Source organism: Rana temporaria, chromosome 8, assembly GCF_905171775.1.
Source record: "Rana temporaria chromosome 8, aRanTem1.1, whole genome shotgun sequence".
NCBI lineage: Eukaryota > Metazoa > Chordata > Amphibia > Anura > Ranidae > Rana > Rana temporaria.
The window spans coordinates 184,442,024-184,468,649 of NC_053496.1; the positions used below are offsets into that span (position 1 = coordinate 184,442,024).

The following is a 26,626-nucleotide window of genomic DNA, read 5'->3' on the forward strand; positions in this document are numbered from 1 at the left end:
AATCAGGCGCATAGATCCGACCGTCGGAACTCAGAGATACGACGGTGTATCAGGAGATACGCCGTCGTATCTCTATCTGAATCCGGCCCAGTATGTCTCTACGCACTCTGGCAGATTTTCCTGCCCAAATAAACCTAATAAATCTAAATCTCAGATCTCTCAAAAACCCCAGCGGGAGTTTTATAGGTAAGGTCTATAACAGGTACAGTAGTCTTGGCATTACGTTCATTTTTATTATATTAATTCTACCAAACCATGTAAAGATCTCTTTATCCCACCGTTGCAAATCTAATTTAATTTGTTTTATCAGGGGTACAAAGTTCAATTCAAAGGGCTAGATTCAGAAAGAATTTACGTCGGCGTATCTATTGATACGCCGCATAAATTCAAAACTGCGCCGGCGTATCTTCTTTCTGTATTCAGAAAGCAAGATACGCCAAAATTAGGCTAAGATCCGACTCGCGTAAGTCTCTTACGCCGTCGTATCTTAGTTGCATATTTACGCTGGCCGCTAGGTGCCGCTTCTGTCGATTTACGTGAGGAATATGCTAATTAGGTAGATACGCCGATTCAGAAACGTACGTCCGCCCGGCGAATTTTTTTACGTCGTTTACGTTAGGCTTTTTCCGGCGTAAAGTTACCCCTGCTATATGAGGCGTATCCTATGTTAAGTATGGACATCGTTCCCGCGTCGAATTTTGAAAATTTTAGGTCGTTTGCGAATAGGGCTGTACGTAAGTTACGTTCACGTCTAAAGCATTGACGATTTTCGGCGTAATTTCGAGCATGCGCACTGGGATTCTTTCACGAACGTCAAATACGTGGGGTCACACTAAATTTAAATTAAACACGGCCACATCATCCACATTTGAATTAGGCGAGCTTACGCCGGACCACATACGCTATGCTGCCGTAACTTAGGGCGCAATTCTTTATGAATACGGAACTTGCGCCATAAGTTACGGCGGCGTAACGTATCTGAGATACGTTACGCTCTGCAGAAAATTACGCCGGGCTATCTGAATCTAGCCCAAAAACTCTATTTAATTTGTTTGGTATCTTAGTCCCCAGGTAGCATACATGGGAGCCTGTCCAACTAAAGGAGAAATTAGCTGCTAATTGCTGCTGTGTACGGGTGTTCACCTCTACGCCCATGGCCTCTGACTTATTGTAGTTCACTTTAAAATTGGACAGATCCTCATATCTTTTTATTTCCGCTAAAAGACATGGTAAGGATATTTCTGGGGTGGTTATAGAGAATAAAAGGTCGTCGGCATATGCCGCTACTTTATATTCATCTCCCTTGGTTAAGATACCTCTGATATCTGTATTTGCCCGGATAGATCTCAGAAACGGTTCCAGGGTGAGAATAACAATGATCGGAGAAAGTGGACATCCTTGCCGTGTTCCGTTCCGAATAGGAAAGGGTTCTGACTTTATATCATTTATCTTTACCCTTGCCGTAGGGCCAGAGTATAAGCTTGTAATCCAATTCTGCATCCCCCTCCCCAGTCCTATATGTTGTAGCGTAGCTCTTAAAAATCCCCAGTCTACTCTGTCAAAAGCTTTTTCCGCGTCTGCGGATATGAGAACTAATGGGTGTTGATGATACTGAGATAGATGGCGCTTAAGACTCTTTGCGTATTTTCTCTACCCTCTCTACCCGGGGTAAACCCTACTTGATCCGGGTGTATCAAGGAGGGAATATAAGTCAGTAATCTATTGGCCAGTATTTTCGTCAGAATTTTCAAATCAACGTTTAATAATGCGATAGATAGCACATTGAGCAGGATCCTTTTCCTCCTTAGGAATTACCGCTATGTGGGCCATTAATGTTTCCGCAGGCATCGTATGTCCATTTCGAATCGCATTAAAGGTCGCCAGAAATTTGGGTGGCAGTTTTTCAGCAAAGGTCTTATAGTAAAGTAATGTATACCCGTCAGGGCCAGGGGCCTTACCCGGTTTCATTGATTTAAGGGCCTCTAGGAATTCCTCTGTTGTAATTGGGCCATCTATATTCCCTGCACTTTCTTCAGATATCCTGGGCATTCCTGAGGCCAATAGATATTCCTTTATCCTCTCTTCTCTACTGGGAGTTCCTGAACCTGATTGATGGCTATCTAACTGATAAAGACTAGAATAATAATTTCTGAATGCCTCCGCAATTGACTGAGAGGAGCTAACCACAATATCTCCTTGAGTTTTAATTTTTTTCTATATGGTTCCGTGCTCTCGTCTCTCTGAGCGCGTTTGCCAACATCCTGCTGGGCTTGTTTCCATATTTGTAATATGCCCGTTTATATCGGCTCAATTTTGCTTTTGCTTTATCCATTAACATCAAATTTTATTTATCTCGCAGACCCACCAATTTTTCCTCAATCTGAGGTGTCTGTGATTTCTTATGCGCCGTCTCGAGCAAGCGAATCTCTCCCAGCAGGGTGTCTAGTTTAGCGCTCAGAGAGCGTTTTCTGTGTGCTCCTAGAGATATGAACACTCCTCTCAGATAGCACTTGTGTGCCTCCCATATACATAGTGGCATTATTTCATCTGAATCATTAATCGAAAAAAAGGCATCCAGTTCTTGAGCTATCGGATTCTCGTATTCTGGATCTTTTAAAAGTGTCTCATTTATCTTCCAGTTCCATTCACGCGGGCCCTTTCCCACTTCTTCACTGTCCCAGGCTGGTGAGAAGATTGCTCTGGTTCTGGCTCCAGCTTACTAAATGTAGTCTCCAGTAACAAGGTGGATGGTCCCTTAGTGGCGACAGCTTCCCCTCTACCTCCGACCACAACTGATTCCCCGTTCGGCTGAACCTTTACTCTCGGTTGGAATCCAATCCTGCAGTCCTAAACCTGCACTGCTTCTCTTGCTCCTGGATAGGCCTCCGGCTTCCGGCCTAGCAACCCGGGCAACATAACACATGTCCACCCAGACAACTGTCCAGATGGCACAGAACCCTGATCACCTGACTCCACCCAAATAAATAGGCTCTCCCAGCAGGCCAAGGGACCAAAGAAACCCCTGCCAATTGGCTGAGACACCCCATCCATTCATTATCCGACCTTGCTACACCCTTGTCTATCTAGTGCCACCTAGTGACAGAAGAGAAAAGGTGCAGCCATCCAAATTTAGAGAGGAATCCGTAGATCTCCTAACAATAAGCAAGGATAACTACCACCTGGTGAAATCAATTTATTAGACACCCTTCCTAAACACCAGGGTGCTACATGTTCATTACATACTCCTGACCCCTGCACTATATACTCTATGTTGTACATTACATACTCCTGACCCCTGCACTATATACTCTATGTTGTACATTACATACTCCTGACCCCTGCACTATATACTCTATGTTGTTCATTACATACTCCTGACCCTCGTCCTATAATCCCCTCATCACTGTCCCTACTATAAAATACAGTTCTCGTTGTTTCCTCACTCTCTGACTAAGGTCCATAAATACATTTTCTGGTAGGAGATCAGAGGACCCATTTACTAGTTACCTTGAGGTAAGATCCTCAGAGACAAAGCTGCTTGATGTGGGCAGAGTCCTGGTTTAGGGGAACCAATCAGCTCATGTCTAGTAATAATCTTTGTATTTCTATTTTAGTAGATGGATGGGAGATGAGGAAAACCTCAGAGGATTGTCTCACTTTGTCTCCAGACTGTAAAGTAGAAGATGAGGACATCACACAGTATAGTCCAGGAGAAAACCCGACTACCTCAAATGTCCATCCGGCACCACACAGTGTAGATGGACCATCGTATTCCTCTTATCCTGAGGAACCTCAGACTGTGCGGGACGGTGCCGGACCATCGTATTCCTCTTATACTGAGGAACCTCAGACTGTGCGGGATGGTGCTGTCCTTGCAACAGCTGAGAGGTTGTTCTGTCCCGAGTACAGGAATTGTTTCAGTTCCAAAAGCAATCTTAATCAGCATAAAAAATCTCACACAGTTGAGAAGCCATATTCCTGTCCTGAGTGCGGGAAATGTTTTTCAATGAAGTCCAATCTTTCCAGACATCAGAGATCACACACGGGGGAGAAGCCTTTTTCCTGTTCTGAGTGCGGAAAATGTTTTTCAATGAACTTCCAGCTTTCCAGACATCAGAGATCACACTCGGGGGAGAAGCCTTTTTCCTGTTCTGAGTGTGGAAAATGTTTTTCAATGAACTTCCAGCTTTCCAGACATCAGAGATCACACACGGGGGAGAAGTCTTTTTCCTGTTCTGAGTGTGGGAAATGTTTTTCACAGAAGTCCAGTCTTTCCACACATCAGAGATCACACACGGGGGAGAAGCCTTTTTCCTGTTCTGAGTGTGGAAAATGTTTTTCAGATAAGTCCCATCTTTCCGCACATCAGAGATCTCACACGGGGGAGATGCCTTTTTCCTGTTCTGAGTGTGGGAAATGTTTTTCACAGAAGTCCAGTCTTTCCACACATCGGAGATCTCACGCGGGGGAGAAGCCTTTTTCCTGTTCTGAGTGTGGGAAATGTTTTTTAGAGAAGTCCAGTCTTTCCACACATCAGAGATCTCACACGGGGGAGAAGCCTTTTTCCTGTTCTGAGTGCGGGAAATGTTTTTCAATGAAGTCCAGTCTTTCCACACATCTGAGATCTCACACGGGGGAGAAGCCTTTTTCCTGTTCTGAGTGCGGAAAATGTTTTTCACAGAAGTCCAGTCTTTCCACACATCGGAGATCTCACACGGGGGAGAAGCCTTTTTCCTGTTCTGAGTGTGGGAAATGTTTTTTTGGGAAGTCCAGTCTTTCCACACATCAGAGATCTCACACGGGGGAGAAGCCTTTTTCCTGTTCTGAGTGCGGGAAATGTTTTTCAAAGAAGTCCAGTCTTTCCACACATCAGAGATCTCACACGGGGGAGAAGCCTTTTTCCTGTTCTGAGTGTGGGAAATGTTTTTTAGAGAAGTCCAGTCTTTCCACACATCAGAGATCTCACACGGGGGAGAAGCCTTTTTCCTGTTCTGAGTGCGGGAAATGTTTTTCAAAGAAGTCCAATCTTTCCACACATCGGAGATCTCACACGGGGGAGAAGCCGTATTCCTGTCCTGAGTGTGGGAAATGTTTTTCAATGAAGACCAATCTTTCCACACATCAGAGATCTCACACGGGGGAAAAGCCGTATGCCTGTCCTGAGTGCGGAAAATGTTTTTTACGGAAATCCAACCTTTCCAAACATCAGAGATCACACACGGGGGAGAAGCCGTATTCCTGTCCTGAGTGAGGGAAATGTTCCTCACTGAAGTCCTGTCTTCCTGTACATCAGGAGTCCCACACAACCCCTCGAGGTGTATTAGTGATGTTGTAGATTTTCCCGGAAAAAGAAGAATTTAATATTTACTGGAACATATTTGTGAGATTCGCTTAGATGAACTATGAGTCCTTTTAGGCACCTTTCAAAAAGAAAAAAAAAATGTTTGACAAGTGTACAAGACATTAACAATTGAATTAGCCATCTATAACTTTTACAAGCTTGGGTGAAAGTTTGAAACAATGACTGTTCTCGTCACAGAACAAAGAAATGTTGTCCCAGCTTTGGTTTACTAACAAGAAGATGTTTACTATCATTGTTGGTTATAAATCCTGCCATAGGAAAAGTTCTACAGATAGCTAACTGGGTTATTATCACATGGAAGTAAATAATTCCCATTGTATCAGAGAATAAGATTGCCCTAAGGAAAGCAGTCAGTATTGTCTCAGCTGTCTTTTAGACAATAGCAGAAGAACCCAGTTCATTACACACCAAGGACGAATACGCGCATCTATCCCTGATATGAACATATAGGCCCGGATTCAGAGAGATCGGCGTATATTTTGGCCGGCGTAGTGCATCCCATTTGCACTACGCCAACGTAACATAGTGAGGCAAGGCCAGTGTTCACAAAGCACTTGCTCCGTGACAACTTGACAAAAAGTTATCTTAAACTCAATGGTTCGAAAACAGAACTTCTCCTGTTTCACGCTAACCGGAAAAATCGCCCCGCGTCAACATGGACTCCCCCACCCATTCTGGGTAAAACTATCACCCCTAGCACCAAAGTCAAAAGTCTCGGAGTCATTTTCGATACCTACATGACAATGGATGCACAAATAGGGTCAGTAGTCAGCGGATCCCACCATCTGCTGCGCCTACTACGCAGACTCACGCCCTTTATCCCGAAAGAGGACATTGCAGTCGTGGTGGGAACAATCATCAATTCCAGACTCGACTACGCAAATGCCCTCTATCTAGGACTCCCCAAATACCAAATCACTTGTCTGCAAGTCGTTCAAAATATGGCCGCTCGACTAGTGACTGGGAAAAAACCATGGGAATCAATCTCACCTTCACTGAGATCCCTTCATTCGTTGCCAGTAAAAGACAGAATCACTTTCAAGGCACTCTGCCTAATACATAAGTGTATTCAAGGCAACGCCCCCCAATATCTATGCGAAAAAATAAAAGCCCATAACCCCAATCGCATTCTGCGATCCACCAATCAAAACCTCCTCCAGATACCCAAGGCCAGATACAAGTCCAAAGGAGATCGAAGATTTGCAGTCCAGGGACCTCGCCTGTGGAATGCATTACCAACCACCATCCGACTGGAGTCAGACCACTTGGCCTTCAGGAGAAAGATTAAAACCCATCTCTTCTGAGGTCAAGGGGTTCCTTACCCATGAAATGGATACAGCGCCCAGAGGCGATTCAGTTCGCATGTGTTGCGCTTTACAAGTCTCTCTCTCTCCGTAAGTTACGTCGGCGTAGCGAAAATGGGCCGGCGTAACCCCGCCTAATTCGTAGTGGGCGTGCTACATTTAAATTAACCGTGACCCCATGTAAATGAAGGGCCATTCGTACGGTGCATGCGCGCGCATGCTCAGAATCGCGTCGCAAATACTCCCTACGATACGGCGTCGGCTCAATTCGTACGACGTGAACCCCAGCCCCATTCACGTACGACTTGCGTAAAATCCGACGGCACTTCCGACGTCCATACCTTGCATGGGATGCGCCACCTAGAGAGGTGTTTTATCTTTACGCCGGCGTATGTCTCACGTAAACGGCGTAGCTTACTGCGACGGGTGTACGTACGTTCGTGAATTAGTGTATCTTGCTCATTTACATATTCGACGCGTAAATCAACGTGAACGCCCCTAGCAGCCAGCGTAAATATGCAACCAAGATACGATGGCGTAGGAGACTTGCGTCGGTCGTATCTACTGATACGCCGTCGTAAGTCTCTCTGAATCTGGCCCATAATATGATACAAGTCAGAGATATTTCGGAGTACACATGGTATTAAAAGAATATATGTTGACATGAAATAAGTGAAAAATAATGTTTAGATTATCAATAACATCTTAGGACAGAGGAAAAAGATGATCATTGCATCTGTTGATTTGAGAACTTTGTTAGAAGAAAGGAAATATATGAGAAATATGAGTTTAAATAGAAGTGTTTTAAAGAAGCTAACCAACATTATGAAAGATATCAAATTGTGATTATAAAAATGTGAATTAACCCGTAACACATATTCATCAAACACATATGAAAATGATTCATGTATCCACATTGATAATTATTTTGCATTGACTGCGAGATATAAACCTATGGATGGTTGGAAAGACTGTTTTTGGGAAGTATACGTTTATAAAGGAATATAGAAACATGTTATGTAGGAATCAAAAATATAATAATTGTATCATATATAATATAAAGTTGCCAGAGTTGTATATGGATATATCTATATCTATATATATATATACACATAAATATATGTAGATAGTCTCCCCAATAATATTAACGTATAGATAATCTCACAATAAAGGTGAGACACCTGGTGGATGAAAGTGATATTACTTAAGGATCCTCAAAGCCCAGGGGACAGTTAATTATTAAGGGCTGGATTCACGTAGAGCGGCGTACATTTGTGCAGGCGTAGCGCATCTCATATGCGCTACGCCGACTAACAGAGAGAGGCAAGAACAGTATTCACAAAGCACTTGCTCCCTACGTTGCGCCGGCGTACCTTAAATTGGTCGGTGTAAGCCCGCCTAATTCAAAGTAGGAAGGAAGTGGGCGTGATCCATTTAAATGAAGCATGACCCCATGCAAATGAAGGGCTAAACGAACGGCGCATGCTCAGATTCACTTTGAATATACTCCCTAAGATACGGCGGCTCAATGCCAACGACGTGAACGTAACCTATGCCCAGCCCCATTCACGCACGACTTACGTAAACGACGGCTGTTCTGTCGTCCATACCTTTGCATGTGTTGCGCCTCCTATATGGTGGAATAACTTTACGCCGGACGTACGCCTTACGTAAACGGCTTATATTACTGCGACGGGCGCAAGTACGTTCGTGAATCGGCGTATCTAGGTCATTTACATATTCGACGCGTAAATCAATGGAAAGGGCCCCTTTGCGGCCAGCGTAAATATGCGCCCCAGATACGGCGGCGTAGGAAAGTAACGTCGGTCGGAGGAAGCCAAATTTCAGGCGTATCTTACTTGCAGAATCAGGCGCAGAGATACGACGGCGCATCCGTGCAGTTACGCGGCGTATAAGTAGATACGTCGGCGTAAGTGCTTTCTGAATCAGGGCCTAAGTTGTCAGCCAATAGAAACCAGAGACGTCTTGACAGGAACTCCCATATAGGCCACGAGCCTATGAGTTAAGGACAGGTATCGAATGGGCAGAACTGGGTATAATCTTTATAGTCCTATTGTCCTGATCGATATATAATGAGGGAAGGAAATTAGAGAGGGAGACCCATAAGGAAGAAGATCAAGAAAGAAGATAGACCCCATCAATAGGATGACCCATGAAAAGCAGGAATGAAGCAATGACTGAAGTATGATGCAGGGAGGACTGACTCCAATGGGGAGGGGCACGCTAGGACGATGCATGAAGACATATCCTTATCCAATGAAGATACATAGAAAGACTGCAACCATTTTAGCTCTGGTCACTTGCCAGTAGGAAATAGTCATTTTGGAATCGGTAATTATGCCATTTTTGATTTTATCTAAAATCTATTGTTGTTCCCTAGAAATGTTGAAGTATTGAATATCTTGTAGTTATGGTTTGTTCCCATAATCAATAACTGGTACATTTTGCTTAAAGAGTACAATTTTTCATTATCTTTTATTTTTACATAGTTCCAATTTTACTGACAAAACAAACGTCCAATATATTTCACATTGGTAACCACTTACTTACCTGCAGTATAGTAACGGTTGGACGTGTGAAATAGATGCTTTTGTTTCATTGTCATTAACATAAAGTTATTGTAACCATAATGACAACCTACCATTGCACAAATGTCAGGTGTACCGTATGCCCATTTTGGGGGTATTTTATTGATTTTCAAGTCGTTCATGTAACGCAATTGGTATTTTAATTTCATGTAAATATTCATATTTTGTCTACCAATAAATTAGCTATTTTGTATGATCATACGTCTCCGTGAATAAGTTTCATATTATAGACTATGTCATATAGATTGACTTGTATTTAAAAAATATCTTCATTGGAAAAGAATTCAAAATAAATTACTGTGCGGGTAAAAATGACCTTAAAAAAGCACAACAGTGAGTGCGGGAAATGTCTTGTATGTGAATGTTGCTGGACATGTGGGGAAGAAGCACACCCTGATATCAGAGATGTATTTTGGCCTAGGCCGACAAGGCCCAGGCCTAGGGTGGCACTTTGGGGGGGGGGGGGGGCGGCAGCCGGCCGCCCCCCCCCCCGCACAAAAAAAATCACTTGCGCCTTCTCCCGGCTCCCGCAGGCAGGAGATTACATCTAAATCAAGCATCATTGCTATGGACCAGGAAGCAGATGTAGCGATTGCAATCAGCCTCCCTACCATCTGCAAAGTGGTGATCAGCTTGGCGGCGGTGCTGTGACAGGGAGAGGAGATCTGCATAGTATCTCCCCTTCTCGCCCCCCCTCCTTTCTCCTGTCAGCTGAACAGGAGAAGAATGACAGAGCGACTCAGAGGGGAGCATTGCATTGAACCCGTGTACAGACTGAGGAGCATTGAACCGATCCGGTGTACAGAGAGGAGCATCGCACAGGTACGGAGGGGACGCCTGGAAGGATTCCCGGAGGATGTTCCCCAAAAAAATCCATACCAAGCCTGGATTATGAGGGCACCTCACATTATTTTGGGGTGTAGGGGGTCTTGGATAAGGGACTGGTATAGATGAAGGGAATCCCGACTCTTTGTTTACAAACAGAACAAAGCTACCAGGAACTGCCACTTTAAAACTCATTAGTCAGTGTGGCCCTGAAAAACAACCCCACACCATAATCCCCTTCCACCAAATGATTTGGACCAGTGCACAAAGCAAGGTCCATTAAAACATGGATGAGCGATTTAGGGGTGGAGGAACTTGACTGGTCCTGACCTCCACCCTTTCAGATTAGAGCGGAGATTGCGAGCCAGGCCTTCTTGTCCAACATCAGTGCCTGAACTTTACAAATGCGGTTCTGGAAGAATGGTCAAACATTCCCATAGACACCCTCCTAAACCTTGTGGACGGCCTTCCCAGAAGAGGTGAAGCTGTTATAGCTGCAAAGGGCGGGACCAACTTAATAGTGAACCCTACGGACTAAGACTGGGATGCCATTAAAGTTCATGTGCATGTGAAGGCAGGCGTCCCAATACTTTTGGTAATATAGTGTTCAGTGGAACCTCGGTTTACGAGTAACGCTGTTAACGAGCATTTTGAAAGACGAGAAACTTTTTTTTTTTTTTATTCTGACTCGGTTTGCCAGTGTTGTCTCTCGCAAAACAAGCAGAATTCAAGCTAATGGGGTCTGCAGTACTGCATTTAGCCTGAGGTGCGGGGGCGCCGGAGCCAAGTCGATCAGAAATGTTCGGAAATACTCCGTTCCCGGGATTTTCTGAGCCTTTCTGAGGTCAGCAGAGCTGTCCTTTTGCCTTTCCGAGGCTCTCTGGCGCCCCCTGCCTCTGGCCACATTTTTCGTTTCCATTGACTTCAATGTGGAAACTCGCTTTGATATGCGAGTACTTTGTATTACGAGCATTCTCCTGGAACGGATTATACTCGTAATCTGAGGTTCCACTGTATAGTGTACATATTTACTTGGCGTAACATCCTCTTTCACATTATACAAAAAAAATAGGGTATACATTGTTTATTCGATTTTTATTTGTATTCATCAAAGTGTATTTTCTCCCAAAAAATTGCATTTAAAAAAACGCTGCACAAGTACACATAAAAATTGCAACGATCACCATTTTATTTCTCAGGGTCTCTACAAAAAAAAATAATATATATATATGTAGAATGTTTGGGGGGTTATAAGTAAGTTTCTAGCAAAAAATAATACTGATGTAAAGTTGTAAACATAAAGTGGCGGAAAAAGCCTGGTCTTCAAGTGGTAAAAAAAAAAAAAAGCCGATTAAAGGACAGTTCCCCGCCAGCTTTGTTCGACTTGTAACCAAATCCACAGGGTGACATCATTGACCAATTATGACCATTTGTTACCACCACTGTATGAAAGAACCCTGGCTCAGGTTTGTTTTCAGACATCAGCTGAAGGTTCAGGTCAAAGAACTGGCCAGATGTGGTCGATTTGTTGGCCCATTCGCAGAAGTGAGTCAAACATTCTGGATTCAAGTAAAAACCTTCTCTCTCTCCTAGAAGGACCCAACCGAAGGTGACACCCCCTCCTTCTCTCTCCTAGAAGGACCCAACCGAAGGTGACACCCCCTCCTTCTCTCTCCTAGAGGGACCCAACCAGTAGTGACACCCCCTCCTCCTCTCTCCTAGAGGGACCCAACCAGCAGTGACACCCCCTCCTTCTCTCTCCTAGAGGGACCTGACCAGCAGTGACACCCCCTCCTTCTACCTCCTAGAGGGACCCAACCAGTAGTGACACCCCCTCCTACTGTCTCCTAGAGGAACCCAACCAGCAGTGACACCCCCTCCTTCTACCTCCTAGAGGGACCCAACCAGTAGTGACACCCCCTCCTTCTCTCTCCTAGAGGGACCCGACCAGCAGTGACACCCCTCCTTCTCTCTCCTAGAGAGACCCAACCAGCAGTGACACCCCCTCCTTCTCTCTCCTAGAGGGACTCAACCAGCAGTGACACCCCCTCCTTCTCTCTCCTTGAGGGACCCAACCAGCAGTGACACCCCTCCTTCTCTCTCCTAGAGGGACCCAACCAACAGCGACACCCCCTCCTTCTCTCTCCTAGAGGGACCCAACTGGCAGTGACACCCCCTCCTTCTCTCTCCTAGAAGGACCCAACTGGCAGTGACACCCCCTCCTTCTCTCTCCTAGAGGGACCCAACCACCAGTGACACCCCCTCTTTCTCTCTCCTAGAGGGACCCAACCGGCAGTGACACCCCCTCCTTCTCTCTCCTAGAGGAACCCAACCAGCAGTGACACCCCCTCCTTCTCTCTGCAAGAGGGACCCAACCAGCAGTGACACCCCTCCTCTCTCCTAGAAGGACCCAACCAGCAGTGACACCCCCTCCTTCTCTGTGCAAGAGGGACCCAACCAGCAGTGACACCCCCTCCTTCTCTCTCCTAGAGGGACCCAACCAGCAGTGACACCCCCTCCTTCTCTCTCCTAGAGGGACCCAACCAGCAGTGACACCCCCTCCTTCTCTCTCCTAGAGGGACCCAACCAGCAGTGACACCCCCTCCTTCTCTCTCCTAGAAGGACCCAACCAGCAGTGACATCCCCTCTTTCTCTCTGCAAGAGGGACCCAACCGGCAGTGATACCCCCTCCTTCTCTCTCGTAGTGGAGGAAGCCAAACAGAACTTTGAAGCCTTTAGTGAGCTCTGATATTCTTATAAAGAGTTTCTTCCATGATAAAGATCAGAGGAGCGCTCAGCCACGTGTTTTCTGAGTTGTATATCAAAGTGAGCTTCTTCCTAGTGTGAGATCTGATATACAGCAAAATATGATTCATATAGAAGACATTTCCCTGACTCGGAATACCTCATGGGTTGTGTGGCCTCTCTGATGTCTGTTAAGATTGGACTTTTGTGAAAAACATTTCCCGCACTCTGAGCAGCTATATGGATTCTCCCCCGTGTGGGATCTCTGATGTATAACAAGGTCTGCTTTCCGTCTGTAACATTTCTCACACTCGGGGCAGGAATACGGCTTTTCAACCGTGTGGCAACCCTTATGTCTGGTAAGCTGGGACTTTTGTGAAAAACATCTCTCGCATTCAGAGCAGGAATACGGCTTCTCGCCTGTGTGCACTCTCCGATGTCGGGAAAGACAGGACTTCCCCGAAAAACATTTCCCGCACTCGGGGCACGTATACGGTTTCTCACCTGTGTGAAATCTTTCATGTGAAAGAAGGTCTGATTTTCGTGGAAAACATTTTCCGCACTCAGAGCAGAAATATGGCTTCTCCCCCGTGTGAAGTCTGTAATGTATGATGAGAGCAGATTTTTGAAGAAAACATTTCCCGCATTCAGAACAGAAAAGAAGCTTCTCCCCTGTGTGATATTTCTGATGTTCAGTGAGACGTAGTTCAGAGCTAAAACTTCCCCCACATTTAGAACAGGAAAATGTATCCTCCCGATTAATTCCAGCCCCATCCCTCACAGTACGAGGTTGCTCAGAGGGACTCCATGGTCTATCCACACTGTGAAGTCCTCCATCCATAGTGGAGCTCATTGTCTTTTCTCCTCCACAATCTCCTGTGATGTCCTCATCTTCCATTTTACAACCTGGAGATAAAGTGAGACGATCCTTTGAGGGTTTCTCCATGGCGTGTCCTGGAAAAATAAAAAAACATCATCAATAGATATGAGAGGGTTAGTTCACTTCCATCAAGATTCCATCTGGATCAGGTAGATATGAGTGAGGAGATGTTCTCTGTGGAGGTCCCAATCAGCTGGGACTCTTCCCCTCTTCAGTCAAAGGGCCTTTGGTCCTCCTCCCAGTCCCCATTGGTTCCTGCTCTTCTGGCAAGGCTGTGTAAATGTAGAAGTGATCTGGGAGGAGGACCAAAGGCCCTTTGACTGAAGAGGGGAAGAGTCCTAGCTGGTTGGGACAGGGAGGGGGCCATTATCAACCTATTATTGGCTAATAACACTTGGCTCCCACCCTACTCTGCACTAATCGGTGTGCAGTAACAGAGCAGAGATAAGAGAAGAATATATTATGGGTCACCTGTGCTGATCTCTGTAGGAGTGTCCTCCTCTATGAATGTCCTCGTCATTCCATCCTCCTCCGTATATTGCTGATCATTCCTCACATACGTCTCTTCTACTTCACACTCAGTTTTTGTGATCATCAGATCTTCACCCTAAACCAACAGAATGGCAGAAAATAACATCTGTAACATAGAAGTATTTATGATGTGAGATCACATAGAAAATATCATCTTGTAGAGTCCACACATCGTCTCCACATGTCAGAGTGTTCAATCACTTTATGTTCCCGACCCTCAACTCCACCTACCTGATGACGGTGGGGGATGGTGTGACCTTCCTGTGTGGAATCCCGGGAATACAGAGGATGGGGACATCTCTCTGGTGGGTTCTGGTTACTGGATGACTCCTCCACGGTATCCTCGTACAGATATTTATGTCCTCTTGGAAAGTCCATCACACCATACTCCTCCTCCTCCTCCTTTATCTCTTCTTTAACATCAACTTTAGGATCTCTCAGGTCTCCACTCTGAATATAGAATAAAAATGACATCAATGGTAACAATGCAGATAATGTACAGATCCTAATGATACTATCAGTGATTGTTCCTCATCTACCTGATGATGGTGGGGGATGGTGTGACCTTCCTGTGTGGAATCCCGGGAATACAGACGAGGGAGACATTTTTTGTTACTAGGTAGCTCCATCATATCCTTGTGTCCTTCAGAAAGCTCCTTTATCACCTCATACTCTTCATCCTCCACTATACACTCTTCTTTAACAACAAAATTATCCACAAGGATTTCATTCTGGATAAATAATTAAAACATTAATTGTAACAAACATGCTTGTGTGTAAATCATAACTACTAATTATTGTTATCATCTTCCTGACACCTTATAGGAACCTGACACACACAATGATACAGTCACCATCCAGACACACCCCTCGTCTGTTACTCGATAATGTCCCAGAATTCCCAGAATCCTCCTCACCTCTCCTGTCAGCAGCTCCATCATCTTCTTGGTGACTTCTAGAATCTTCTCCATGTTGTGTCTCTCCGCTTTTAGGGAGTCACATGGAGGCACTGTGATGGTCATATGATCACCTGACTTCACAAGAGGAAATCTCTGTATTGGGGAACCAATAGGAATATCATGTTAGACTCCCAGAATCCTCCTCACCTCTCCTGTCAGGTCTGTGTTTTATTAATAGAGATAAGAGTGATGTCATGTGACCTCCCAGAATCCTCCTCACCTCTCCGGTCAGGTCTGTGTTTTATTAATAGAGATAAGAGTGATGTCATGTGACCTCCCAGAATCCTCCTCACCTCTCCGGTCAGGTCTATATTATTAATAGAGATAAGAGTGATGTCATGTGACCTCCCAGAATCCTCCTCACCTCTCCGGTCAGGTCTGTTTTATTAATAGAGATAAGAGTGATGTCATGTGACCTCCCAGAATCCTCCTCACCTCTCCGGTCAGGTCTGTGTTTTATTAATAGAGATAAGAGTGATGTCATGTGACCTCCCAGAATCCTCCTCACCTCTCCGGTCAGGTCTGTGTTTTATTAATAGAGATAAGAGTGATGTCATGTGACCTCCCAGAATCCTCCTCACCTCTCCGGTCAGCAGGTAGATGATCTCCAGGGTGAGGTTTAGTATCTTCTCAGTCATGTCACTCTGATCCTCCTCCATCCTCATTGGTCATGTGATCTCTGTTGTCCAATAGCTATAAACAGATAATTATGTGGATTGTAGTGGTTAGCGGACAGGTTGAGTTCAGCTCAGAATCTGACAATTAGCACAAGGAGTCCATTTGTTTTACAAAAGCCCTCACTCATCATTTAAGCGCAACAAGGAGTAAGGGCCAATTATATATAATAAAGATCAAAATATTCGGAATAAAATTGAATATGTCAACTGATTCTTCACAGTGATAATACAAGGGTTTCTATAATGGAAGAACGGTCCCCAGTGGGATTTACACACAGAGGGACATTCAGTTTAGTGTTTGCTATGTTTCTGGGGCCCGGGAGCCTGTTATCCTTTTATCAGAAATGAAATTTTCTACGTAAAGCTTGTTTTGTTTACATTTGCTTCGTTTTTTTATATGCCAGCAAAGAACTAAAAAAGGTTACCCTTATATCTAAATAACACCCCCACCCCATACCCCAATAATAAAAGTCGTATAAGCCTTTAGTATAGACTGGTGAGGTTAGAAGGTGATTGGTGGGAAAAATAAAAAACAATGTTCCGGCCTCGTATGTGGGAAATGTTTTGCCCCTGAAGGGGTTAATCTAGGTTTCCACATTATATATGTGTGTATTATCATCTGCTGGAGAGAAAAGACGTCACAGTGACTATGGAGGAAGAGGACGGACATGACGGGGGGGGTTACTGGGTGTAAATAAAAAATAAGATCTTATTACCTCCTCTTCTGCCACTTCCAGCAATGTCTTCTCTCTACTTCCTCCCGACTCACCTCTCACCCGAAACTTCCTGTCTGCATTAGAAATTACTTCCTGTCTTCCATAGAGACTTCCTGTCTGGTTACAAGTGAGATCCCCACCTTGTGGAGCTCAGAGGAACTGCAGCCCTGAGAAACAAGGCGCTTTGCTATGTGACCTTGTATTGTTTAGGCTTCATTTACATTTGTGCGACTTGTCATGTGACTTTTGACATCAAAGTAACAAGTCGCACCCCATCTTTTCCAATGAGTATAACTGTTCATATCTATGCAACTTAAAATTGCATCGACTTCATGCAGTAGTTCATGCACTCCTTTAATCCGACTTTCATTCGACTTGAGGGTTATAGACTTCAATGTTAAAGGGTCACTAAAGGAAAATTTTTTTTTTGCTGAAATGACTGTTTACAGGGCATAGAGACATAATAGTTAACTGATTCCTTTTAAAAATTGATAAAAAAACAATCATATAATGTGCCTGCAGTGTAGTTTCGTTTTTGCTGTTGTTTGCTGGTTCTCTGATGTACAGAGAGCCACTAGAGGGCAGTCAGCCAATAGAGAGCAGTGATACTTTGTCTAAAACTCCTCAGCACCAATCCAGTTTCGTTTTACACACAATAATCACATTAGTGACCACCGTGAGAAATCTCCCAGCACTGTGGTTATCAGGAAACAGGCAACCAGGAAGTGTCCAAAACAGAGAGGATTTACAGCAACATGAAAGCAAAAACAAACAATGAGGACATGAAACCAGGACTGCAGCAAGGTAAAGGAAGCTATTTAGCTAAAAAAAAAAATTCCTTTAGTGACCCTTTAACCCTCAGGCTCCTTTCACACTCAGGCCTGGATTCACGTAGAAGCGTGCAACTTTGTGCGGGCGTAACGTATCCTATTTACTTTACGCCTCCGCAACTTTGACAGGCAAGTGCAGTATTCTCATACCAAAGTTGCGGCGGCGTAGCGTAAATAGGCCGGCGTAAGCCCGCCTAATTCAAATGTGGAAGATGTGGGCATGTGTTATGTAAATTTAATGTGACCCCACATGCTCCAAATTAACCCGCAAGAAGCCAATGCTTTAGACGTGAACGTAAATGACGCACAGCCCTATTCGCGAACGACTTACGCAAACGACGTAAAACATGAAAAATTTGACGCTGTTCCGACGTCCATACTTAACATTGGTACGCCTCCTCTACGCCTCATATAGCAGGGGTAACTTTACGCCGGGAAAAGCCTAACGTAAACTGCGTATCTGTAATGCGAAGGCCGGGCGTACGTTCGTGAATTGGCGTATCTAGCTGATTTACATATTTCTAGGCGTAAATCAGCGTACACACCCCTAGCGGCCAGCGTAAATATGCAGTTAAGATACGACGGCATAGGGGACTTACGCTGGTCGTATCTTATACAAATTCTGGCGTATCTGATTCTTTGAATCAGGCGCCAAGATACGACGGCTCAGACTCTCCTACGAGTGGTCAAAGCTAGGGTGACCACGTGTCTCAGATTGCACAGATTTTGCAGGTCTGCACCTTTATTCAAAGACCATACAGTGTCCCGGAATGAAACTGACACAGCTACCCCCCGGGCCAATCTGATGCCCCCAAAAAAGGCCGCCACATCACTGCCTTACTCACTGACATTACTTGCCCTGACCGGGAATGCCTGGAGGAGCACATTCCCTGCCCCCTGCTTGTGATTGGAGAAATCATAAATCCCGCCTCTTGTGTCCAATCACAGTGCTGTGATTCGTTACAGCACAAGCTGATTTTTTTGAGGGGGGGGGGGAGGGGTGTCCCTGAATGGTAGTTTTGGAAATGTGGTCACCCTAGTCAAAGAAAAAGTCGCACCCATCCAAAGTTGTGTCAAAGTTTCACTCCAAAGTGGCATAACTTTGGAGTCCTACAAGTATGAATGGAGCCTTAAGAAGAGGGGGGGGGGGGGGGGGGGGGGGTCACATAGATTCATAGGCTACATGCTCAGATCACACTTTTTTTTTTTTTACTCCCATGACTCTTCTCCTCCTGCACAAACTTCCCTTTTACAGCGTTAGTCTTTCCTCCCCATCATCTCGAACTGTACCAGGCATCACTCTGAATAATCCCTGGCTGTTGCTGAACTTGCTGAATTATGATAGGCCAGGGGCCTGCAACAGAGCTCCAGAGCATTTTTCATGACGCTAAAAATGGTCGTTAAAAATTTAGAACCTACTCTATTTTTTCTTTTGTCGTTTTTTACGTAGTTCTATTTCACGTCGTGAAGAACGGTCGTGTGTAGGCTTTAACGATGGGGGGAAAACGCACGTGCTCAGAAGCGAGTTATGAGACGGGAGCGCTCGTTCTGGTAAAACTAGCGTTCGTAATGGAGAGATCACATTCGTCACACTGTAACAGACTGAAAAGCACGAAGACTGAAGCCCTGTACACGCAATCGGTTTGTCCGATGAAAACAGACCGATGGACTGTTTTTTCATCGGACAAACCGATCGTGTGTGGGCCCCATCGGTAAAAAAAATTGAACATGTTTTAAATTTTTCCTATGGATAAAAAAACGATAGAAAAATCTGATCGTCTGTGTGGAAGTCCATCGGTCAAAAATCCATGCATGTTCAGAATCAAGTCGACGCATGCTCGGAAGCATTGAACTTCATTTTTCTCAACAGGTCGTAGCGTTTTACGTCATCGCATTTTGGCACGGTCGAATTTTTGACCGAAGACTGATGAAAGTCAGCTTCATCGGATATCTAACTAAAAAATCCATCGGATTAGATTTGATCAGATATCCGATCGTGTGTACAGGGCTTGAAAAGCGCGAATCGTCTCTCACCAAACTTTTACTAACACAAGGTAACACGAAATCAGCAAAAGCAGCCCAAAGGCTGGCGCCATTCGAAAGGAGATTCCCCTTTATAGTGCCATTGTACGTGTCGTACGTCACCGCTCTTTGCTCGAACATTTTTTTTTCACGATCGTGTGTATGCAAGGCAGGCTTGAGAGGAATCACGTCGAGAATTTTTTTTTTTTTTTCAATGACATGAATAACGATCGTGTGTACGCGGCATAACACACCACTCTTCAATTCACCCAGCCGACAACTCTCCTCCAGTGGGCTAGACCTGAGTTTATGTAGGAGGCCTGTCCCCTGCCAATCCTAGTTGGGGATTGGTCAGGGCTCCTCAAATGAACTCCCTGTCACTCCAATTCAAGGCCCTGCCCCTCTTCCAGAATATTCTCCCTGGAAGCAGGGGAGGCGCCCAAGAACTGAAAGACAGGTAGTCACACCCACTGCTACTCTAACCGCTCCCTGCCCCCAGATCAAAACAAGTGAGCCTAGCATGCAGCATAGGCCTGCCTAAATTTACCTGCCTGGCAGCTATCACCTACCTATGGTAGAGGGCGCTACATCTGCCCAGCGTTTTTTTTACACTATAGATCCCAATAATGTACATATACAATTTGATCCCAGTGTCGAATACAGCAGATCCAAGGAAAGGAAGGAACATTACGCTCTAGAAGGGATTTCGGTGGTGTGTAGATGTTTTTTGAGCAATGAGTTTACAACAATGAATTTTATTTCATAAAATAAGCTACGTATTTCATACAAAACACGTCATCAGCCATCAAATATTATTTACAATTCATACATTCACTTTTTTAGCCCCCCCCCCCCCCCTTGCTAGTACAATGGAACCTCGGATTATGAGCATAATCCGTTTCAGGAGAAGCTCGTAATCCAAAGAACTCGCATATCAAAGTAAGTTTCCCTATTGAAGTCAATGGAAGCGAAAATAATTTGTTCCACATTGACTTCAATGGCATGCAATACCACATGCAGCCAGAGGTCGGGGGGGGGGGGGGGTGGAGAGCCTCGGAAACGTCCGGAAAGGCCCGAGGACAGTTCAGCTGACCTCGGAAAGAATCCGTTCCTGAGTCTTCCCGATATTTGCTTTGTGACATGGTCAGGGGCGGACTGACAATTCATGGGGCCCCCAGGCAATAGAAGATTATGGGGCCCCCGGGCCTACAGGTGGCCACCATGCTAGGAGGCAGGGCAGCTAAAATCTGTGGATTTTCACATCAAAAGCATGTTGGTATCGGACATATCAGGGACAGATGTAAAAAAAAAAACACAGTTTTTTGCATACTGACCCTGGTTTTACTGAGCCTGGCAACCCTGATGGGGGCCCCCTAATGGCACGGGGGCCCTCGGGCAGTGCCCGAGAGCCTGAATGGTCAGTCCGCCCCTGGACATGGTGCATTATCCTGCTGGAAGGAGCCATCAGAAGATGGGGACACTGTAGTCATAAAGGGATGACATGGTCAGCAACAATACTCAGGTAGGCCGTGGCATTTAAACCATGCTCAATTGGTACTAAGGGGCCCAAATTGTGGCAAGAAAATACCCCCCCCCCACACCATTACACCACCACCAGCTTGAACTGGTGATACCCCATCCCCCACACCATTACACCCCCACCACCAGCCTGAACCGGTGATACAAGGCAGAATGGATCCATGAAGCCAAATTCTGACCCCACCATCTAAAATCCAGACTCATCAGACCAGGCAACGTTTTTCCAACCTTCTATCATCCAATTTTGGTGATCCTGTGCCAATTGTAGCCCCAGTTTCCTGTTCTTAGCTGACAGGTGTGGCACCTGGTGTGGTCTTCTGCTGCTGTAGCCCATCTGCTTCAAGGTTGAATGTGTTGTTCCAGATGATAGACAGGCAACAGTAACTCAAATTACCACTTGTTACACCCAAGGTATACAGAATACCATCTCTGAACATTCCCATAGACACACTCCTAAACCTTGTGGACAGCCTTCCCAGAAGAGTTGAAGCTGTTATAGCTGCAAAGGGCGGGGCCAACTCAATATTGAACTCTACGGACTAAGACTGGGAAGCCATTAAAGTTCATGTGCGTGTAAAGGCAGGTGTCCCAATACATTGAACAATATAGTGTATATGGGGGTCCTTATACAGGTGTGTCTCAACGCGTTTCATGAGATAAGCCGACTTCTTCAGGAAGACTTTGAGGGATAACTCTGAGGCCAACTGAGCTGCAAAGGGCGGGGCCAACGCAATATTGAACCCTACAGACTAAGATTGGGATGCCATTAAAGTTCATGTAAAAGCCGGTGTCCCAATACTTTTGGTGATATAGTGTATGACCCATATAGAAGACATTTTCCCGCACTCAGTACACCTCAAGCACTGTGTGGGATCTCCGATGTTTGGTAAGCCAAGACTGCCTTGAAAAACATTTCCCACACTCAGAGCAGGAATACACATTCTCCCCCATATGTGTTCTTTGATGTATGACAAATTCTGGTTTCCGTTTATAACATTTTCCACACTCGAGACAAGAAAACTGCTTTTCCCGCATGTGGGTTCTCTGATGTTTAGCAAGATTGAACTTCCGTGAAAACGATTTCCCGCACTCAGGACAGGGATACGGATTCTCGCCTGTGTGGGACCTCTGATGGATGTTAAGTTGGGGCTTATGTGAAAAGCATTTCCCGCACTCAGGGCAAGAATACGGCTTCTCCCCCGTGTGGGATCTTTGGTGTATAACAAGGTCTGATTTTCGTGTATAATATTTCCCACACTCGGGGCAGAAATACGGCTTCTCACCTGTGTGGGAACTCTGATGTCTGGAAAGGTGGGTCCTCTGCGAAAAACATTTTCCGCAATCTGGGCAGGAATACGGCTTCTCCCCCGTGTGCAATCTCTGATGGGTGTTAAGTTGGGGCTTATTTGTAAAACATTTCCCACATTCAGTGCAGGAATACGGTTTTTCTCCTGTGTGAGATCTTTGATGTATAACAAGGTACGCTTTTCGTGGAAAACATTTCCCGCACTCACGGCAGAAAAACGGCTTCTCCCCTGTGTGAGATCTGTAATGTATAATGAGTGCAGATTTTTGAAGAAAACATTTCCCGCACTCAGAACAGAAATGTAGCTTCTCACCCGTGTGATATTTCCTATGTACAGTAAGACTTAATTCAGAGCTAAAACTTCCCCCACATTCAGAACACGGAAATGTCTTCTCCCCCTGAATCCCGGCCCCACCCCTCACAGTACGAGGTTGCTCAGAGTCGGAGGGATTCCATGGTCTATCCACACTGTGAAGTCCTTCATCCATAGTGGAGCTCATTGTCTTTTCTCCTCCACAATCTCCTGTGATGTCCTCATCTTCCATTTTACAACCTGGAGATAAAGTGAGACGATCCTTTGAGGGTTTCTCCATGGCGTGTCCTGGAAAAATAGAAAAACATCATCAATAGATATGAGAGGTTAGTAAACTTCCATCAAGATTCCATCTGGATCAGGTAGATATGAGTGAGGAAATGTTCTCTGTGGAGGTCCCAACCAGCTGGGACTCTTCCCCCCATCAAAGAACCTTTGGTCCTCCTCCCAGATCACTTCTAAATTTACACAGCCTTGTCAGGAGAGCAGGAACCAATGGGGACTGGGAGGGGCGTGCTCTTTACACAACCACAAGCCTAGGCCAATCAGTGAGCAGTAACAGAGCAGAGATAAGAGAAGAATATATTATGGGTCACCTGTGCTGATCTCTGTAGGAGTGTCCTCCTCTATGAATGTCCTCGTCATTCCAACCTCCTCCGTATATTGCTGATCATCCCTCACATACGTCTCTTCTACTTCACACTCGGTTTTTATGATCATCAGATCTTCACCCTAAACCAACAGAATGGCAGAAAATAACATCTGTAACATAGAAGTATTTATGATGTGAGATCACATAGAAAATATCATCTTGTAGAGTCCACACATCATCTCCACATGTCAGAGTGTTCAATCACTTTATGTTCCCGACCCTCAACTCCACCCACCTGATGATGGTGGGGGATGGTGTGACCTTCCTGTGTGGAATCCCGGGAATACAGAGGACGGGGACATCTCTCTGGGGGGTTTCTGGTTTTAGGTGGCTCCATCATATCCTTGTGTCCTGAAAACTCCTCAATAGCACCATACTCTTCATCCTCCTCTTTATACTCTTCTTTCACAATTTTATTATCCCCGAGGATTCCACTCTGAATATATAATAAAACATTAATTGTAACAAATATACGTGTGTATAAATCGGAACTGCAATAATTGTTCATCATCTTTCTGACACACACAATGATACAGTCTCCATCCAGACACACCCCTTGTCTGTTACTGGATAATGTCCCAGAATTCCCAGAATCCTCCTCACCTCTCCTGTCAGCAGCTCCATCATCTTCTTGGTGACTTCTAGAATCTTCTCCATGTTGTGTCTCTCAGGTTTTAGGGAGTCACGTGGAGGCACTGCGATGGTCACATGATCACCTGACTTCACAAGAGGAAATCTCTGTATTGAGGAACCAATAGGAATATCATGTTATAATCCCAGAATCCTCCTCACCTCTCCGGTCAGGTCTGTGTTTTATTAATAGAGATAAGAGTGATGTCATGTGACCTCCCAGAATCCTCCTCACCTCTCCAGTCAGTAGGTAGATGATCTCCAGGGTGAGGTTTAGTATCTTCTCAGTCACGTGACTCTGGTCTTTCTCCATCCTCATTGGTCATGTGATCTATACAGCTTTCCTGTAGACCAATAATTTATGAGAGAATTATCTGAACTTTACTGGTTGCACAATATTAAGATGGGAAGGTATGAAGGTGCTAGATATTCCAGCTAGGGTGACCACATTTCCAAACTGCCATTCAGGGACACCCTCCCTTCCCAAAAATCAGCTTGTGCTGTAACGAATCATAGCACAGTGATTGGACACAAGAGGCGGAATTTATGATTTCTCCAATCACAAGCAGGGGGCGGGATTGTGCTCCTCCAGTCATTCCCGGCCAGGACAAGTACTGTGAGTAAAGCGGTGATGTGGCGGCCTTTTTTGGGGGCATCAGATTGGCCCGTGGGGGTGGCTGTGTCAGTTTCATTCCGGGACACTGTATTGTCCTGGAATGAATGTGCCCGGGACAGACCTGCAAAATGCGGGACTGTCCCGGGCAATCCGGGACACGTGGTCACCCTAATTCCAGCGCTTATAATTTTTCCTAGTGTTTATTGTAATGATTTCAGTGAAATGGCCAGCAGGAGGTGATAGAAGCGTAACCTTATTAGGCCACAGAAAGTCACCAAGAATAACAAGCAAATGAGAATAAATAAATCATGTAATCCGTTAGCATAGACTGCTGAGGTGAGAAGGTGATTGGTGGAAAAGGTGACACATCTCCTAAATGAAGACAATGGGCCAGATTCACAAAGAGATACGACGGCGGATCTCTGAGTCCAGCCGGTCGGATCTATGCGACTGATTCATAAGAATCAGTTCCGCATAGATCTCCCTTAGATTAGACTGGTGTAAGTGACTTACACCGTCGGATCTTAGGCTGCAATCTCCCGCCGGCCGCTAGGTGTCGCCTCGGTCTTTTACGCGTCGGATATGCAAATGAGGAGAACTGCCGATTCAGAAACGAACGCCCGCCCGTCGCTTTTTTTTACGTCGTTTGTGTTCGGCTTTTTCCGGCGGATAGTTACCCCTGCTATATGAGGGGTAGCTAATGTTAAGTATGGCCGTCGTTCCTGTGCCGAGTTTCAAATTTTTACATCGTTTGCGTAAGTCGGTCTGGAATACGGATGGCCGCAATTGACGTTGCCGCCGAAAACAATGACGTCCTAGCGACGTCATTTGGAGCATGGGAACGCGCCTGATTTAAATTGTACACTCCCCCTAGCCGCGGAATTTGAATTCCGCCGGGGGAGTTACGATCCGACGGTGCAATTTTCGAGGTAAGTGCTTTGTGAATACTGCACTAGCCTCGCTAAATTGCACCGGCGGATCGTAAATCACATAGATTACGCGGATCTAAAGATCCGCTAATCTATGTGAATCTAGCCCAATGTTCCCGCCCTGTAAGTGAGGAAATGTTCTGCCCCTGAAGGGATTAATCCAGGTTTCCACACTATAATTGTGTGTATTATCATCTGCTGGAGATAAAAGACGTCACAGTGACTATGGAGGAAGAGGACGTCCATGACGGGGGTTACTTGGTGTAAATAGAAAATAATATCTTCTTACCTCCTCCAATGCCAGCTGCAGCAATGTCTCCTCTTTACTTCCTCCTGATTCACCTCTGACCCGGAAATTCCTGTCTGTACATGACATCACTTCCTGTCTTCCTGTTTGAGTTGAAGTGAGACCACCATCTTGTGGAGCTCAGAGGAACTTGTAGTGCAAACACGGCCTTGTGTTGCGTATGTACTGTATGCCCCATAAATCCATACTAGACACAAAGGGTTTGGTATGGAATGCAGGGAGACCTCACGCTAAGGTTGCCACCTCATCTCTTTAAAACTGAACACATAATAATAACACAGGTTCTGTTAATTTAACTAACTTGGTGCCTTATCTGAATTAAATTAGCCTCATAACCTGTGTAATTCATGTGTGTTCGGGTTTAAAGGGATGAGGTGGCAACCCTACCTCACGCTGTTTTGATTTATTTATTTTTTTTGTGCAGGGTCCTAACAATCCATACCAGACCTGTAGGGAACCCCCTAGGCCATTTTTTGGGGGGAATATCCCCTAATAATATCTAGAGTGGACCCTTATCAAGGGTATGATTGGGTTCCAGGGAAACATTGGGCTAGATTCAGATAGCCCGCCGTAACTTTGTGCGGGCGTAGCGTATCTCAGATATGCTACGCCGCCGTAACTTAGTGAGGCAGGGGCTGGATTCACAAAGAACCTGCGCCCTAAGTTACGGCGGCGTATCGTAAATCTGCCGGCGTAAGCACGCCGAATTTAAATTGTGGAGAGGTGGGCTTGTTTTATGTAAATAAAACATGACCCCACGTAAATGACGTCTCTAACGAACGGCGCATGCGCCGTCCGTGAACGTATCCCAGTGCGCATGCTCCAATCATGTCGCAAATAGTCAATGCTTTCGACGTGAACGTAATTTACGCAA

At 45.3% G+C, this 26,626-nt stretch overlaps 2 protein-coding genes and 1 pseudogene across 2 annotated transcripts in view; 1 reads left to right on the top strand and 2 right to left on the bottom strand.

Moving 5' to 3' along the window:
* The window catches only part of LOC120909605 (zinc finger protein 585A-like), a 167,801-nt gene extending 160,041 nt beyond the window's left edge, over nucleotides 1–7,760 (top strand). Inside the window, exons 7-8 of the mRNA XM_040321359.1 lie at nucleotides 3,989–5,229; nucleotides 7,376–7,760. Of these exons, the coding sequence (XP_040177293.1) occupies nucleotides 3,989–5,229; nucleotides 7,376–7,409 (1,275 nt within the window). The 3' untranslated portion in view covers nucleotides 7,410–7,760. The remainder of the gene's footprint in view (nucleotides 1–3,988; nucleotides 5,230–7,375) is intronic.
* Nucleotides 1–26,626, bottom strand: part of LOC120909614 (zinc finger protein OZF-like) — a 713,034-nt gene that overhangs the window by 45,806 nt on the left and 640,602 nt on the right. The window lies entirely within an intron of this gene.
* On the bottom strand, nucleotides 21,776–25,821 carry LOC120909811 (annotated as a pseudogene).